The 17,557-nt window shown below is 43.0% G+C and overlaps 1 protein-coding gene across 4 annotated transcripts in view; it reads right to left on the reverse strand.

The window, feature by feature from the left end:
- Positions 1 to 544: 544 nt before the first annotated feature.
- Positions 545 to 17,557, reverse strand: part of PTPRB (protein tyrosine phosphatase receptor type B) — a 70,283-nt gene continuing 53,270 nt past the window's right edge. For 2 of the 4 annotated variants that reach the window (XM_068400422.1, XM_068400419.1), the window contains 11 exons: positions 15,758 to 15,841; positions 15,624 to 15,641; positions 15,436 to 15,517; positions 14,883 to 14,973; positions 13,549 to 13,625; positions 12,603 to 12,737; positions 11,356 to 11,478; positions 10,979 to 11,142; positions 9,591 to 9,726; positions 6,325 to 6,445; positions 545 to 1,435 (listed from right to left, as the gene is read on the reverse strand). In XM_068400422.1, coding sequence (XP_068256523.1) covers positions 1,281 to 1,435; positions 6,325 to 6,445; positions 9,591 to 9,726; positions 10,979 to 11,142; positions 11,356 to 11,478; positions 12,603 to 12,737; positions 13,549 to 13,625; positions 14,883 to 14,973; positions 15,436 to 15,517; positions 15,624 to 15,641; positions 15,758 to 15,841 — 1,186 coding nt within the window. In that variant the 3' untranslated portion in view covers positions 545 to 1,280. Of the gene's footprint in view, positions 5,266 to 6,324; positions 6,446 to 9,590; positions 9,727 to 10,978; positions 11,143 to 11,355; positions 11,479 to 12,602; positions 12,738 to 13,548; positions 13,626 to 14,882; positions 14,974 to 15,435; positions 15,518 to 15,623; positions 15,642 to 15,757; positions 15,842 to 17,557 lie in introns of all 4 variants that reach the window. The other 2 variants (XM_068400420.1, XM_068400421.1) reach the window with 2 other exon arrangements.

Genomic DNA, 17,557 nt, shown 5'->3' on the forward strand with positions numbered 1-17,557 from the left:
ACTGCTTTCTTTGTTAATAAACGAGAAGCTTCCATACTCACATTGAGATCAAGTAGCTTACTCCGGACCGATCCCCAGCACCCGCGAGCGCGCCTCCCCCGGTTTTCCCCGTACTACAGAGATCCAGCGCGGTGTTAATTGGTACAACGGCCGGGCGAAATGCCTCTAAAATAACAGGCACTCAAGTTCAAGATGCACTGTTGTTTCAAATACCCATTGTATAACCCAGACAGTATTTGGTTTATTAAAGGAGGAGGGTAGAGGACCGGGGAGGTGAAGGGAACAATGATATCTTTCCGCATGGGCACTAATCCAGCCAGCGGGCAACAGCAGAGCCCCTTTTCCCCCAACAGGCTGAGGCTTCTGATGAATTCAATGTCCTCTGCAAACTGTCTCACTTGAAATCAAACTCACTTACAACCTTTTCTCCGAGCAGCAGGACAACAAAATCCATAATGCAAAGGCGGTCAAACAGAAGATGAGGACGTGATTTTTTTAAAATGAATGTTTTATTCATGAACTATTTATAAAAATGTGTAAAATATACTCAAATATATTTGATTTGTTGACTGTAGCTAAAAATATAAAAATATACTTAACAAATGCATAAATTAAATTGACAATAGTAGCAGAATATTGTGTTCACCCAGTGTTTGTTAGGAATGCAACTATAAGTAAATACATAGCATATGAGAATGGAATACGTGCTGAAGATGTTTTTCAGACACTTTACTCCAGGCACTGGCAAAGAATTTATGGCTAGCCACATTTCAAAATTGTGGTTTTTTTCACTATAACATACTGCCCCGCTGTAGAGCAATATATATTTAGCTACTTGACATTACTTACTTACAATATTTCTTTAGCTTTCAAATAAACCAAGAAACAACCAAAATATCATGCATACCAATCTACAAGCATCACTGTCACCGTTATGTGCCCAAATTCCACAGTATTTGCTAAATTTAGCTAGTCCCTAGTCTCCAGTTGCCAGTCTTAAAAACCAAATCCCAGTCTGAACTAGCTGTTGACCTGTGGGGTCACCGGTAACAGACCAGTTTGCTTTGGCTATAGTGGTGCTACCAACAGGTCAGGAGTTTGACTTTGTCAGCCTGTGAGGGACAGTTGAGGGCACGGGGTCCACAGTGAGCTGCCTCAGTACGGGGATGCACACTCATCTTCTACTCAAGGTTGCAGCCTCCTGGGACGACGGGTCCCAGAGCTCGCAGCTCCACAGCCTGAACGTCTGTGACGGGGCCATCAGGGGAGTGGTGATCACTTTATATTGCATTGTATTCACCCAAACTGCACATCAGAAGTATTGAAGGAAACACGAATAAATGGAAGCACCTGCCGTGCCACTCCTTGGTAGCAAAGCTCTGGCTGCAGCAGGCTGTATCTCTGAATGTCAGATGCATTTCTCCAATCTGTGGCCCTAGGAGGAGATGCTAATACAGTGATTAGATGGTTATTGTTCTCATCCCTCTAGCCCATATATTAACTCCCAGGCTGAGGAGCACAGCTAAGTGCTCTTGCACTCCCGTCTGTCTAGTATTTAACTTTTTGCTTTCAAAGTCAAAGCGTAAATAACCATATATAATACCTAATATAAACTTAAAGCTCACACATTTTCTTTTCTCTGTTCTACAACTGAAAGGAAATTCATAGTATATCATGGCATAAAATAATATTTCTGGCAATTTTAGGCATGTATATAAGCTGTATAAATAACTATAGCAGCAGAGAAAAATGTAGAAAGTTGCACTTTTATGACATCTTCACAGTATGCCTATTTCTCTCACCCACTTTTGTGTTCCATTAGTAACAAAAAATATCATTTATCAACTCCAGCTATGCACAATCTTTTTTTTTTTTTTCTACAATCGGTAGTGGATCTTGTAATTGTATTGCACAGATTAAAAAAACATTTATTACAATTTTTTCATTATTAAATAACTTTCAATACAAAAATTTGAATTAACCTAAAAGCCCAATCCTGCAAGTGCGTCAGAAGTGGAATGATATTCTTCAGGCAAGCATTCCAGTTGACTTTCATGAAAGTACTCAGGTAGCTTTGTGGACAATGCAGAGATTCACAGGACTGGGCTCCAAGTGTGCAAATCTTAGCTTATGGATCAGCGACAACACTAGCCTTGCTTTATAACATTATTATTGGGAAACATCAAGAAGGGAATTCTGAACATCATTCGTGGACATTCAAAAGAGAAACATCCTCTTCAGCAGAGGATGTGTTTTTCCTTAAGAGCTGTCTTTGTTCAGTACACAGGCTCCTTCAAGTCCATTCTTGTTACATTAACAATTTCCCATCAGTCCTGTTATTCAGCTTAGAGGCACAGTAAATATAATTAATTACACTGATAAGTAGGTGTCTTACATTAACAAAATGCTACATAGATACTTTTTACTTATTCTCACTGGATTTACACTGGTTTCATATGAGAATTGACTAGAAAGCAGAACCAGAGCAATAACGCATGTGTACAGTCTCACGCGTGACCTGGCCAGGTACAGACCTAAAGCTGCTCAAGAGCATGGTGCCAGAGTGTTTAAGGTCATCTGTCATGTTATTAAGTGATGATGAGGAAGAGGCTTATGAATTGTGTCCGTTATTAGCTGAGAGAAAAGATGAAAATAGCTGTCTGCTACGGCATCATCATTCTGGGTGCAGATTTGTGAACTCTGTAGTTGTGGAGGAGGGAGCTGAGAAACAATGTTAAAAGAAAGAGCAGAACAATGTGTGTCTTTCTGAAAATGATGAACAACATGCATACATAGTATACAATCAGACTTTTGCCCTCAGATCACATATTATTGAGTGAGTTCCATTTCCCTCAGCATAAAAAATGACACAGTGATACATAGCGTGAGATAATTTACAGGGTACATTTGGTGCATCTTCACAGTGTAATTGTACTGCTGGTAACTAACATGGTGATCTTCGTTCCTCAGCTACCGTTCCAAAAAGAAAGGACTAAATGCAGTGCACGTAACACAATGGAAATTTTCATGATGCCCTAAGTTCAGCTGTTATTAGCAGGGTCAATGATCGATCCAAAGCTGCCATGCTTATTTGTCCTTGCTTGCTAACCTAGAGTCTGTCTAGCAAAGGAGACAAAGAAAAAAAGGGCCTGCAGGAAGTTTGCACATTTCTTCGTGGTTTTGCTTAGATTCCCCTCTGTGAAAATGGCTTCCACTATAATGCTAGTTCCCTTCTTCTTCACATCCCACTAAGGGTGGTGAATATTGATGTTTGTGTGGGGTCAAAGAGGATGTACAAGAAGAATGAGTAGTATTTTCATACAGAGGCACCTAAAAGGTTAACCAAGCTTACACGTTCCGAGCAGCTGTGAAAGCTGATATGAAGGCTGGCTTCTGAGGCACACAAGGATATTGGGTCAAGAAAGGACGAGACTTCAGATGGAGTAGGAAGGAAGAGGGACTATCAGGTTGTTTCCTCCTCTCGAGGAGAACCAGAGTGACATGGATGTGCATAGTCCTGCTGGTTCTGCTTTGGAATGATTTAAGAAAACCATGTCAGAGCTGCCTAGCCATCGTCAGGCAGGTGTTCCTACTGCAAGGAGAGTGCGGCTCCAACAAGTCATGGTGAAATCACAGTAGTCTTGGCCCAGGGCCACAGTAGATCCTCAGTTAGGCACTGAGGTGTATTGGCTGGTTGTCAAGGCCTTCAGAAATATTTATTTCTCTCCAAAATAAAAGTAGAATTTAGGCACTTGTCTTCAGCAGTGGGCTAAGTTTTCTCTAGGTAAAGTATGGGTAGATATATGAAAGGAGAACTATCAAGCCCATCCTGCTTTTTGTGATGGAGAGCGGTGTACTGCCTCTTCTCTATTTGTTTGAAGAGTGTTTTACAAAGACAAAGAATAGCTGAACAGAGCATTCAATCCCTTGAATAAGAAGCTTCTTTGCAGAGGAGAGAGGATGTGCTTGGCGGGGCAGGACACCTGGTGAGTGCTCTTCAACTGTAGCTGCTAATCACTAAATGCTTTGAGTGATCCGAAGATTGGCACACCCCTGCCAGCCTACATCCCCTGGTTTACTGATGAGCCTTTTTCTATTCCAACTGCCCTGGTGGTGGTGACACCAGGCAGCATCTAAGTGGAGGAGTCTTTCTATGCAGACATGCTGGGGCCATACTTTCCCTTTGTGAAAGCAAGTGGCATTCAAAGGAGACCAACACTTGGGCCAAGGCAGCTATGCTGCAAGCAGCTTAAGGCCAAAGCCAGTTGTGTAGACGGTGGGATATATACCTTTATATGTCTTTATTTCAATACATTTATAATCTCTCTACTTTTACAGCTGTTATGGTACAGCATTGTTTTTAATGAGCTATGGAAGTTGCCAGACTTCACATCCTTACAGGTCTGTTAACATGAATGTCTGAGGCGTTTCCTTGAACACCTTTCTTACAATAATACACACATGAAAATGCACAGACACAGGCTGTGGTCTGATTCTGCTCTCTTAAACCAGTATAAAGAAATCAGAGTGGGACCTGTCTCCCCTCACAGCACGTGGGGGGCGAAAGGCCTCCTAGACTTCACGGCTGAGTACGTTGTTTTATATTTTCCTACTATGTCACATTAGACTGAAACAGTTGCTTCTAGTGAGGTGGACCCTGATGTGCTTGGCTGTTAATGAGTTCTGTAAAAGGTATGTCATTGTGTTATGGGTATACCCATTTTCATCAGATCAAAAGCAGTAAGTTTAAAGTGTAGAGTAGCATTGTAATTCCTATACAGGACTACTGTTCCCTTGCTTAATAGTAGCTTATTTCATCTCACAAACACTGAATTAGTTAAAAAAAATGAGGCTCTCCTTATAGGATTTTTCCTGTGTGTTACATGCCAATACTGCCCTAAATACAGCAGTCCTGTTAGCCATAAAATTTAAAATAGTTCATGTAGAACAGTTCATAAAAACTGTGATAAGAAAAAAATAGTATTATCTGAAGCTTAAAATTAATATAAAAATATAGAAAAAAATACATATTTACATAATGCCAAAATACAATTATATACATTAATATCTATTACGCTTAAATTATATATCTTTAAAAAAAATCACCAGACCAATAAATTATACACAGTCTCAACAGAAAGGTCTGGTACCTTTGTAGTGCATGAAATACATACATTAAAAAAACCCAAACAAAACCCCTAGTTAACTAATGTGGTCACAAAAGCAGATGTCGGTAACATTCTTAGTGCCTTGAATAAACAGCATCTGAAAGCAAGGAAAACTGAGATTAGAAAAAAATAAAACAACCCAGGTGGCTTCACGTTCAGCTCTGCCAGCTGACTAGTGCTCTGAAAGGTGGTTATGTGGCAGCAGCGCTGGTTGGTGACTGATGTGACTGCTAAAGACCAGATCCCACCTCTGCTTTTGCTAGCACTCCCAACTTGCAGAACACTGGTTATTTCAGTCCTTGGCCTCCTCCAAGCCCACTCTACCTATTGATGACAACTCTGATTTCTACAGGCTAGATCAAGAAAATGATTTTGATCTCTCATCATAAAATCTCAATTCTTAACGTCCAAATTTGAAGAGCTACCGAGACCCTGCAGTCTGACTCTGAAAATTCCTACAGCCTTTAGGAATCAGCTCTACCAGGACACACAGGTCACCTCTGCTTACAGCTTCTCCAGACTGGTCCTCTGGCCATAAGAACATGAGGTGAAGGGCAGGTCTAGTGACAGGTTTGCTACTCCTGCAATTCTTATCGCCAAGGGACTGGACACAGACTAGGAAAAAGAGCCTACGAGGACGGAGAGTTGGGGGAGAAAGAAAGAGCACAGCCTTAGACACCTACATTATCCAGTCAAGGCAGATGGGAAGTCCCCTAAGGCCACCTATATGGCCAACAGCAAATGAGGGTGATTCAGGACAGAAACTGAACTCCATGAATGATGGAAGAGCCCACTGAGCCCAGCCAGTGGCCTCAGCGTGCTTGAAAGCGGATGGTGTAAACACTGGTAAGGTAAAGGAGGAAGCCAATATCATGATAGGAAGGGGTTCAGTTCCCCCAACAGCACAGGAATCATGAAGTGTGAGACAGGCAGAGCATGAAGGTAAGGTAGCAGCAGGAAGAGACGTCGTAAGACTACTAATGGAGAAAATAAAGATGCAATTGCAAGAGTGACAAGAGCAGAGGAGTGAAGAAACGAAGGTCCAGGAAGAGAACAAGTATCGATGGCAAGGGACAGCACAATTTTCCCCCTCAATTACATTGTCAATGAGCTATTACATTTGAAACATTTTACAATTTGATAAACTTGCACATACCTCTGTGATACTCTGGATTCACATTTTCATATATTGGAAACAAGGGATTTTCTTGTTCACTGCGAAGTTTTCTGGCTCTTAACACATCTCTCACACATTGATGTAGATACACGTATTGACACTGCAAAAGAATTTTTTTTTAAGTCACTCTGGGAAATTTTGTAATTTAATTTTCTGTATTGTGAAAAATCATTACAGGCTAACTCCCTCATGCAAAATCAAGGGTGGTGTTAAAAATGAAAATATACTTCTAGAATTAATCTCCTTTTCACACTAGTAATATAGTAAACTTTTGTGATCACCTGTTTTTAGAAATGCTACCAGTAAAACATAAATGAACATAATGTGTTTTGACAGATCATGTCATGAGTGAAAGCTCTACCAACTGTAAGGCATAATTTGACATGATGCTGTGTTGGATAGCTACTATTTCTGAATGTCTTGGTATAAAGTCCATGTAACAGAATTAATATGTACAGGGAAGTACACAGAAGAGACAAACAATTTCCTGATTTTTTTGTTCTGAAAAGAAATATTTTCCACAGGACTTCATCATAATATATAAATATTTAATAGAACTTTGATGAACTCAAATTTTCTAGCAAAAGCAGTATTTTTTTATCCAATGTAAGATTGCTTCTGACTATGCAGCGAATGACAGACTTGTCTTTTCTGAAGAGTGCCTTTCACAGAAGGGAGCTAAAATAAGATTCACATCCAAAATAGGGAGGGTCACTATTTATCAAACTACCTTGATAGAACAGATTGTTAAATCCCCATGCTTTGCTACTCTTTCTTTGTGGTTTATGACATGGGTCATTATTGGGTTTTGATTAGTGTAGCATGGTACCTCAAAATTAGGCCTAGCATCTTTATATATCAAGGTGTACCTTTTTAATATTACTTTATCTCAAAGACACAATTTCTCCAATAAGCATATGCATTTTCTGCCCCCACATCTTTACCTATTTTTCCCCAAAAATTCAGCTATTGCTCTGTGCATTTTTCTTAGTGCTCTGGCTCTGGGAAAGTGAGGATGCGGGCTGTTATGCACACACGGCTGCTGCCTCTGTGGAGCAGAATCCTGCACCTCACCCACTGATTTGGTGGAAAGTTGGCCAAGGCATGGAGACTTCTTTGGCAGAGACCATTTGGGACTGAAATGGCAGACAGTTTCTCTGCCCGGGTTACAGCTGCTGTGCTGAGCCCACTGCCTTTTGAGCTGATGGACACAGTTTTCTGTTACTCCCCTGCGTATCTCCAGCCGCAGACTCTTGTCTTAAAACGTCTTTCAGCCAAGTCTGAAGCAGGGGCAGTGTTTTGTTGCTGCTGTTTTACTGTGACTGCATGATGGCAAGCAGGATGGTGCTGTGACCTTTGGCTGGAGCATCTCATTGCAAACAGTCCCATCCGCTGGCCTGTGCTCCCCAGTTGGTTTTGGCTTCCACCACATCAGCAGATGAGGACCTAGCTTTTATCTCAACCCCCAGCCTGTGGAAGCCAAGACATGAATGATAACACCAGGAACTAGGGTCTTCACACACATTAAATGGAGTTTGTGGAGCACATCTTTTCTTCCCTCTCTCCCCACCTCCTTTACTTTTTTTTTTTAAAAACACGTAAGAATTACTTCATAATTCACTGCACATCACAAACTTTGAATCATCATAAAACTCTGGGATAAATTTACTTCATTTTCTTGCAGGAGGATGAGAGATTGTATTGCTTGTGTTCCAAGCTACCTCGATGAAAGGCAGTTCCAAATCAGAAACCATACACAAATGCAACTGACAGTTCAGATTAATAAGACTTGCTGAGAATACAGCAGCTCAGTGGCTGTGCACTGACACAGCTACATGGCCAGTCTGCAAGCAGGTTATAGCTCACGTGGGGTATGTGAGAGCTGCAAAAGCTTTCTGCCAACCTCTCTCTGGGATGCTGATTGTGAATTCTTCCAGGGGCGGGACTGGTTACAACAGGGATCTGGGTAAGACTTGAGCCACTGCTGGTCTGGGGCAGAAGTGCATGTAGTGCTGGTAGTGGGAAGGTGGTGTGCTCCTCACTATTGCGGTAGATATTTTGCTTGGGTCTGTCTGCCTTTTGACTTAGATGTCATGTCAAGCTCATGCCAAAGGTGGGCTTTGTATCACACAACTTTAGTTGTCTATAAGCCTGCTGTCAAATTTAGGCTCTTGAGGTAGTTGCCTCTTTTTTCCAGATAGGGAAAAACAGCCACCCTCCTGAGATGCCTGTCTGCCTTTGCTGACTACGGCTGATGGGAATGTAGAAAGTGAGATGGATCTGTCTCTGAGGATGCCCAGACCAGGCTGAGAACCTGTCTCCCCTCCAACAGGAGGTCTTCTGTGATTAAGATAGTTTCAGCAAATCGCTCTTTTTGCATTCCCAGTTGAGCCTCTCTTTACACCCATGTGTGACTTTTACATCAGGAAGCGCTGTCATTGCTATTTTCATTTCCAAACTGCCATAAAGAGCTCCATCAGTATCAACCTACAGGCAGACTCATCAAACTTGTCCTGATTCCTCTATTAACAGTTCACAGGGAAAATGTAAAGACTGCCTCCACAACTCGCCTTCATTAAATCAGCTCCTAAGTGTTTAGCTGCTATTAGTGTAAAGCTATTGTCTTGCAGTTACAAATGCACAGAAAGAAATCCCAAACATGTACTTTTTCTGCACTTTCCGAATAAATGTACTTGCTTTTGCATAGTGTGTTAGGAGAATGCTGATCAACCTTCCAATACCATTAATGAAAATGACAAAGCAGCTCAATAAAAAATGAACTGCAAAGCCACAAGGTCACAGTGCTTAGAGTTTTAAAATTATGTACATCTAATTTTCTCTGCCCTCCATTCCTATTATGTCGATCTACCTGTCTGGTTTAGGCTTGTCTTCCAAACCCATCACTGAAGGACCTATCTCTGCTCAAAGCTCATTTACTGGACACTGCACTAACACAACAATGCACTGTTAAGTGTCTGCTGCGTAACACTGCTGGGGTGATTGTGGGCTAGTGCCAACAGAAGAAATCTATAGGAAGCATAGCTACCACTTGTTATGGTTTGGAGCTGCCGTATGAGAGCCAATGGAAACAATCCTGAACTAGAAATTCTCACAGAGCTAAAATATATCTAACTAGTATTTCACAGTGGAGTAACTTTGAAGTGCTTTGAGAGCCTTTAAGATGAGAGATTGATTATTACGTACTGCAGCTGGTGTTGCTGTACTGTAGGCTATCCAAAACTTACCTCTGTCTGAACCATGTGAACCCGGTGAAGCCTTAGATCATGTACTGCTGCATAAATGTCGACAGTGTCCTTTGAATCCAGCTGCTGCAGAATTCGGTCCAGTGCAATGAATGTGCCAGTCCTGCCAACACCAGCACTGGAAAAGAAAACAACCCAAAAAATTTAAAAGGAGATGGATCAAAGCATTCACTGTCTTCATGTGATGCTTTTGTAAAGTTCAGATCTCCAGGGTGAGAAGCTCATTGTTCAAATGGCATCTCTGGGACTTCAAACACTTTATAGTGGAATTGGTTTAGGAAGGGGCAAAGGATAGTGATGGTAGAGGTATCTCTGCTACTGCCCGTACTGCTTTCTGGTTTGGATTAACTCAGTCATCGAGATACAGTCAGGTGCAGTCTCTCAGTGTAACTTCTAAACCTCTTCTCTTCAGGGATGAACCAGTAGGCTTCATTCCAAAAGATCAGTTGGCTTGTGTCTTGTGGAGAGGCAGAGTAAGGCAAAGTATCCCAGAGTCCCGAGTAGCTGAAATGCTGGGAGGAAGGGTTTGGAGACAGGAGGCCGGGAAGAGGAAAGGTGACCTACCAGTGATACAGTAGACATCTGACATGCTGCAGCACATGATGTACAGGCAGACACAGGTGGGGTCATGTAAGATACATGCCTCAGCCCATATAATGGGTGGAGGGGTCAGATACTACATTCAGGTAGTACCAGTGAGCATTTGGCTTTATCAGAAGATACAGCACCACACTGCACTCTCTCTCACTCTGTAACCCTATATTCTGCTGCAGCTGGCCAGTGGATCACGGATCAGGCAGTCCAGTTTTGCCTTTTTTGTATACCTGTGTAGGGGTGGGTCACATAGCAGAGGAAAAACTGCAGCCCTGTGGCTGCCAGAGAGTGCACAACAGCAGAAGAGCATAAGAAGGCAGTAAGAAGAGGGAGTCTCAGTCAGAATGGGGGAAAAGGATGGATCTGCCAGCTAAGCTCAACATCCATATGTAGCCAGATTCACCCCTGGGTATATCTTACTTTTTCAGAACAACCCTTTGTGATTCAGTTGTTGGGTTGCAACAGCAGCTCACAGGCAATTTAAGAATGTAAAAGCTTATGAGCAGTGGCAGCTGCTGACACCTTCAGTGCTCTCCAGTGGTCCCATAGAGACACAGTGGTTCCCTGAGAATCATTTTTGGGGCATCTCCAGGGTGAGGTTGTGAGCGAGTGCATGTGCCTTGGGAATGCTGCTCTGATGTATCCGGAGACTTAAGCCCATCAGCTATCTCTCGGGTTGTGTGGCTGCCCATGGCCTAGCTGCAATGAACATTTGGGTTCTTCCCAAGGGTACGCACAAAGGTTCTGTGCCACTGACGTTTTGCTGCTGCACATACCTGCAGTGCACAATAGTTGGTCCTGTGTCTGGGGTCCTGTTGATATAATCCCTTACAGTTCTCACAAACTGGATCAGGGACTGGGTGGTCTCCGGCACACCATGATCCGGCCAGACAGTGTAGTGGAAGTGACGAATGAGCCTCGTTGAGTCAAGCTGCTCTTCCTGTTGGGATACAAAAGTGTGGGTCATCAGAACAAATGAGAGAGGAGGGGACACGCACAACATGCACCTTCAGAGCAAATGCTACAGCTGCCACCAGAGATGAGCTGGGCATGATGCAACTGAGCTACAGCAGAAGAAACCTTCCTAATTTAGCCTTACAGGTGTTTTTAAGCCAAGTAATTAAAAAAAAAAAAAAGATGAACGCAAACATACACTGCAGATTTTAAACTCTCGTATCGTCCATTCTGGGAGCACCGATTCAGACAGCATCTCAACGATCAGGTCTCCGTAGTACAAGGAATCCTGGTCAAGGGGCCAGTAGTGATCACACTTTACCTTCAGGGACACCGAAAAAGATAGATTTAGTGTCAGTAACAGCTGTAAACAATGCCTCCATCCAGCACTGGCAGAAGCAGACTTCAGACTTCCTGTGCCCGAGGATGAAAGAAGAAAGGCAGCAGCTGAATTCAGAGAGAGATGCCACCCCCTGCCACGTCAGCTCAACAAACAGGGCCTGGTATGGGAATGGGCTGGGAGGGAATGGGCTAGCATGGGGCTGGGAAGTGGAAGTTCTCATCATAGATGTTTGTGATGGGGGGCAATGGGAAGCACTTCACTGATGCCCTCTTCTGGATGCCACAACATTTTCTGTGCCAACTTTTCTCAGAGCTCTGCTTGAATGAAAGCTAGGCCTCCAGTGCCTGCTTTCTCACCTCTTGCTGAGACACAGCAGTGGGGTCCCACTCAGAGCCAGCAAGTTGCAGAAGGAGACAGTTGGCTGCCTGTCCTGCATCTGCTTTCGCCATCTCCTCAAGAAAAAATGGTAAACTGAAAGGAAATATCCCCATATGTGCCACTAGATGATCACTACTTCAAGTTTGTTTAGTCTTTTTATGGATCTAGTCCCTGTCTTACAAACGGTGCATGATGTGGTCATACTTGGGGAGGTGGATTGCTGAGACAGCTAAATAACCTACTTACACTTGCACTCAGTAAGACTGCCTAACTGCATGAGTGGTGTCTTCGCTTACTACATCAGGGCTTATGTATCAGAGAGAATTCCACGTATTTAATGACCAACATTTGCTCTCTAGAGCTTACATTTAAAGTAGAAGTTGATTGGAGCTGATGTGCTAAACAGGCATGTTTTGCTGGTGGTTGTCCTTCCGCACGCTTAAGGGGATTATAATAGTACTAGTGAGCGAAGTCCTGGATTAGAGACCAGAAGCACTGAGCTCTGTTCCTAACTCTAGCCTTGACATGCTGCATAATCTTGGGATGGTCACTGCACCCTCACTTCACAGCCTTAATCTGTCTCCAGTCTTTAGATCATACCTCCTCTCTCTTACTGTGTATCTCCTTGACTGGGGCCTTTGGGATTAGTTCGATGCAAATAATAAGCATAAACTTTTAATAGACATTAAAACAGTCATTAATAATAAAGAAGAGTCACTGCTCACCCGGCCCTTCTCAACACACTGGGTTACCATGACAATATTGTGAACATTTTGCTCCCATGCCATCTTCCAGAACTCATCTTTGGTGCCAGGCAAAGGGCCCTGAGTTGCTATGTATTCCCTGCGGAAATTATTGCCCTGCAAGTGAAGAGAACTCCGTTAGTTTCCATAAAGACAGAAAATAAGATCTAGCAACTGAACAAGCCATGGGGTTGCAGCCAGGGCTCTGCAGCAGCAACGCCCTTCCTGGGACAACAGTTTTGAGAGCTAAATTGTTGCCTTGGACCTGGAAGCAGAAGGCTGGTCGGAATAGAGAGAAGGAAGAGACTGCGGCAGTGTATCTAAATACTGTTCCTTTTGTGGCAGTCAGAGCTTTTCATTGTTCTATTCTGTTCAGCACAGTCTCAAGCAATTTTGGAACTACCAGGGATTTTTTGTTTTATTTACTGTTTTTAATAAATCAGATGAGTTCTGGCTTGAAATCTGGATTGCTAGAGCCACTGCTATTATCAATCACAACTCTTTGGCAAAGGACATTATTTTAATCTCAGCAAGTTTCATCATCCTGCAAGATGCCAACACTGGCAGGATGAGCTACAGCTCCACAATAAGAATGTGACCTGCAGTGATAGCTACATTTGTTGTGGACACTGTACAAAAACAGTGAACTTGAAAAATCTGTCCTTGGCCAATTAGACCTGCTATCTTGCATAACTATAGCAATCCAAGAAAGTGTCTTTAAGTGCTGGGTGCATCACTCACAGTTAACTTAATGGCAGTCAGACACTGCCTTTCAGCAGACCCACAAAATGAGTTCTCAGACTTCTAGCTAAGTGAATAAATGAAGGGAGAGGGGAGCCTTAAGCATCCAGCTTTATATTCAGTTTTAGATGAAGGACAAATTACCACTGGAGGGAGGACTCTAAAATACCATCCTTGAGTCACTTACTGGTATGTAGCTTGCATTAATGTAGTCTGAGCAAGGGTCATCATCCACATTGGAAAGCTTCACTCTTGATGTATCATCTAGAAACAAATTGATTACAAGAGGCTTAGGTCTTGATTTTCAGTCCCTCTCCCATTTACAGAAATGCATTTGTGAAAGGACTGGCAGTATTATTACAAGGATTTTATATGGAGGGCTAATTTAGAGGGATAACTGTTTATATTTGTACTGCCTCTTTCATCTACGAGTGCTGTAAAGCCTTCCAAAGACTAGGAGATGGATGAGTGAGAAGGAAGCAGAGAATATCCCAAAATTCCCCTGCTGAGTTGCACAGGATTTGTTATGGCAACAAAAGAGCCACAGCAGCATCCTTCTTTGCTCCTGACAGCAGTGTGCTGTACTGGAGAGCAGTGCCCAGCACTGCCTCTGAAAGAGTGGTGGTGCTTCAGTGGTCTGCACTGGAGAGCAATGCCCAGCACTGCCCTTGAAAGAGATGTAGTGCATCAGTGGTCTGCACAGCTCCAGAGCTAACGTGTGAGCAGGCCAGCTGTCTTCCCTAGGTAGGGAGCCCTCTGTAGAGCGGTTCAGCGTGCCTAAGCCACCAGGTCACTGATTTGTGAGATAATGCCATGTTGGATCTCAGTCAAGCATTGTTTCTTGTACGTTGCTGGCATGCTCCTCAGCCTGGCATGGCAGGCAGAACACAGGAGATGCTGTGAGGCTGTGCTCCAAGCACATACCACAACCAGAGGCAAGGCAGCATGTGCAGCAGCGAGTCATGTGGTGTTCTTCCTCAATGCACAGCTTGTGATCCCTCCAAAACTGCCAGATAGGAGATTAAAGGGGGAAGCTCTCAATGACAGGTCTTGCCTCAGGAGAACAGGGCTAACCTCACACATGTGTCTTACCATGCAGAACCACACTAGCTCTACACTGTATAGTAGGTTTGCTGTGCCCTCTGAAGAAGGCAGATTTGGCAAGGCTGTCAAAAAGCACTGAACGGATGATACCCAGTACGTAAACAACCCTACTGTTATATCTACTATCCTTGTTATCATCAGTGACCGAATGCCCATAATAGCTGGAGCTTTTTCTCTCTAGACTGAATGCTAGTCATTACACCTCTAGTGCGAAATGAAATTACTGGTTTGTGTGAAGCCATTCAGGGCCATACATCATCTGCCTCCAAGCACCAGAAACTGAGCTGTCAGAGGTATTTCATCTCTGACAGGAAGAGGGGAAGGGATAGGCTGCACTCTCTTTCCCACTAGGCTTGCTGAAAAAAGTGAAAAATAGTTGGTGTGATGTAATATTACACAACCAAATCTAAAACTCACAGGGCAGTATATTATTGTATCGATTTTTCCCTCTGTTCTCTGGTAGAAGCGCTATGTCACATGTCTGGTTTCGACCCACATCTTTCAAGTCCTGCAAAAAAAAGTAGGAATAAAATGTGAGGTGAAAATAATTAAAGGATGTGACAACACAGGGGGACACAACGCTTATCAGCTCTCAAAGGCCATGGACAGAGAAAGGGTGTTTTTTTTAAAAAAAACAAACTGAAATTAAATAGCTAATCATACTGGTTTAAAGCAAGCACATTGCTGGCAGGTGCATTCCACACTTCATCACACAGATGTGCCACACAAATGAATGCTCCTGACCTCAGCCAGATAGGTATCAGGCAGAGGTTGCCAAACAGAAGATGCTATGCCAAGTGAAGAGCTGGTTTCTGCACTATGACAAGTGGAGTTCAAGTGAGACTCTCAAACTTACTTGGATTTGTGTGAATAAGACAAACAAATGCGGGCCTTTCTAATGCATTAACCCATTGATTCAGCCAGCCCACCCCTTCATAAAGCAAGTCCTTTGCCTAGGTTAGGATCCCACCTCGTACTCCTTGGACAGAAGGTAGTTGGAGTCTGCTTGAAGTTTGGTGAAGTGTGCTTCAAAATAACTGACTTTGATTGGACTAAAATATTCAACAGGAGGAAGAAAATCACAGGATGAATGACAGTCATAATTTATCCAGTTGGTTATTAAGAAGTTTTTTTAGGTATTAATTTTTTTCTTTTTACCTGGAAGTTTTCCGGTTCCTAGAAATGATTTTAAAAGAAAAAGAAACACTTCATCAGTGAGTTACCAGATGGGGCTGTTCATCCATGATGCCATGTTAAAATAGCGCTCTTAGAAACAAAACTTTTGGTGTTACCCTTTTTGCCCCAAGTTCAGATGGACTGACAGTGGCCTGTCCCTGCGAATGCTCAGCCTTGCTGTAGGTCTCTCGTGGCCATTGCTGGAATAAAAAGGAAAGTATTCTGTTTTACTGTCAATAACATAACTTACATACTGGAAAAAAAGTTGGTAAGTTGGAAAAAAGGAATTTAAGAAAGTCTGTTTTGATTTGTGGCTCTGATCATGTGACATTGCTCTTAGCTGCAGCACAGAGCTTTCTTGTATTTTAGCTTGGTAATAGTGATGTGGAGTGTACGCACGAGCACAGGCAATAAGACATTTTTCTTGCTCTGAAACACTCACAGCCCAGCCTATCATTAAGAAGGGTGTCCTGTGCTAAGACAGGCCCTAAATTGCTTGATTCTCTATATGCAAAGAGGAACATGTAGGTAGATTTTCAGAGCTGTAAAAGGTCTACAGCTTCCAGCACATCCACTCTGCAGACCAGGCCTCTAGGAGATGCCCAGGTTCATGGCAGGAGCAAGTGGCAGCACAGCAGTAGGCTTTGGGAGAGACGCAGAAGTGGTGCTAACTCCATAGGGTTAGTGTTGTCTTTCATCCTTTCACTGCCCTCTCCTCTTTCAACACATCTCCCTTAGAGAACACTTTCTCTTTATGTATGATGAGGGAAAACCATACTGGTATACTTGCAGCCCTGCTGGCTATATAACTCACAACAAGAAACCACATTCTTACCTGAAGCTTATCTACAGTAAAAAAATGCAATGAGATATGCAAGGTGGAAAACACATCAATCTGCACTCTATTCATGCTCTATATGTCACTATGTACTGAGATGTGTAGGAGCACACAAGTCTATACATGCAAAAGCAGACTTTATTTACTATTGCTAATGATATGTGCCTCTTTTTTTTTGGATAGCATATAGAGGAATACAGTGAATTTGTTCATAGAGCCTAAGAACAGCATTGCTAAAGGATAAATCCATTCCAGCTAAAAGCTACGACTAGTTGGAAAACAGTTTTTTTTCAATGTGAAATTCTGGCATCTAAAAAGCAAATGCAAAACAAAATACACCTAATCTTGTATCAGTAAAAGAACTGAATTTCAGTTTTTCAGAGTTTTGTGTGTAATGGAAATGTTGATTTTTTTTTTTATTTCAGAATCACAGAATCACAGAACATTAGGGATTGGAAGGGACCTCGAAAGATCATCTAGTCCAATCCCCCTGCCGGAGCAGGATTGCCTAGATCATGTCACACAGGAACGCGTCCAGGCGGGTTTTGAATGTCTCCAGAGAAGGAGACTCCACAACCTCTCCGGGCAACCTGTTCCAGTGTTCGGTCACCCTCACTGTAAAGAAGTTTTTCCTCATATTTATGTGGAACCTCCTGTGTTCCAGCTTACACCCATTGCCCCTTGTCCTGTCAAGGGATGTCACTGAGAAGAGCCTGGCTCCATCCTCATGACACTTGCCCTTTACATATTTATAAACATTAATGAGGTCACCCCTCAGTCTCCTCTTCTCTAAGCTAAAGAGACCCAGCTCCCTCAGCCTCTCCTCATAAGGGAGATGTTCCACCCCCTTAATCATCTTCATGGCTCTGCGCTGGACTCTCTCTAGCAGTTCCCTGTCCTTCTTGAACTGAGGGGCCCAGAACTGGACACAATATTCCAGATGCGGCCTCACCAGGGCAGAGTAGAGGGGGAGGAGAACCTCTCTTGACCTGCTAACCACACCCCTTCTAATACACCCCAGGATGCCATTGGCCTTCTTGGCCACAAGGGCACACTGCTGGCTCATGGTCATCCTGCT

This window comes from Nyctibius grandis, chromosome 5 (genome assembly GCF_013368605.1).
Source record: "Nyctibius grandis isolate bNycGra1 chromosome 5, bNycGra1.pri, whole genome shotgun sequence".
NCBI classification, from domain to species: domain Eukaryota; kingdom Metazoa; phylum Chordata; class Aves; order Nyctibiiformes; family Nyctibiidae; genus Nyctibius; species Nyctibius grandis.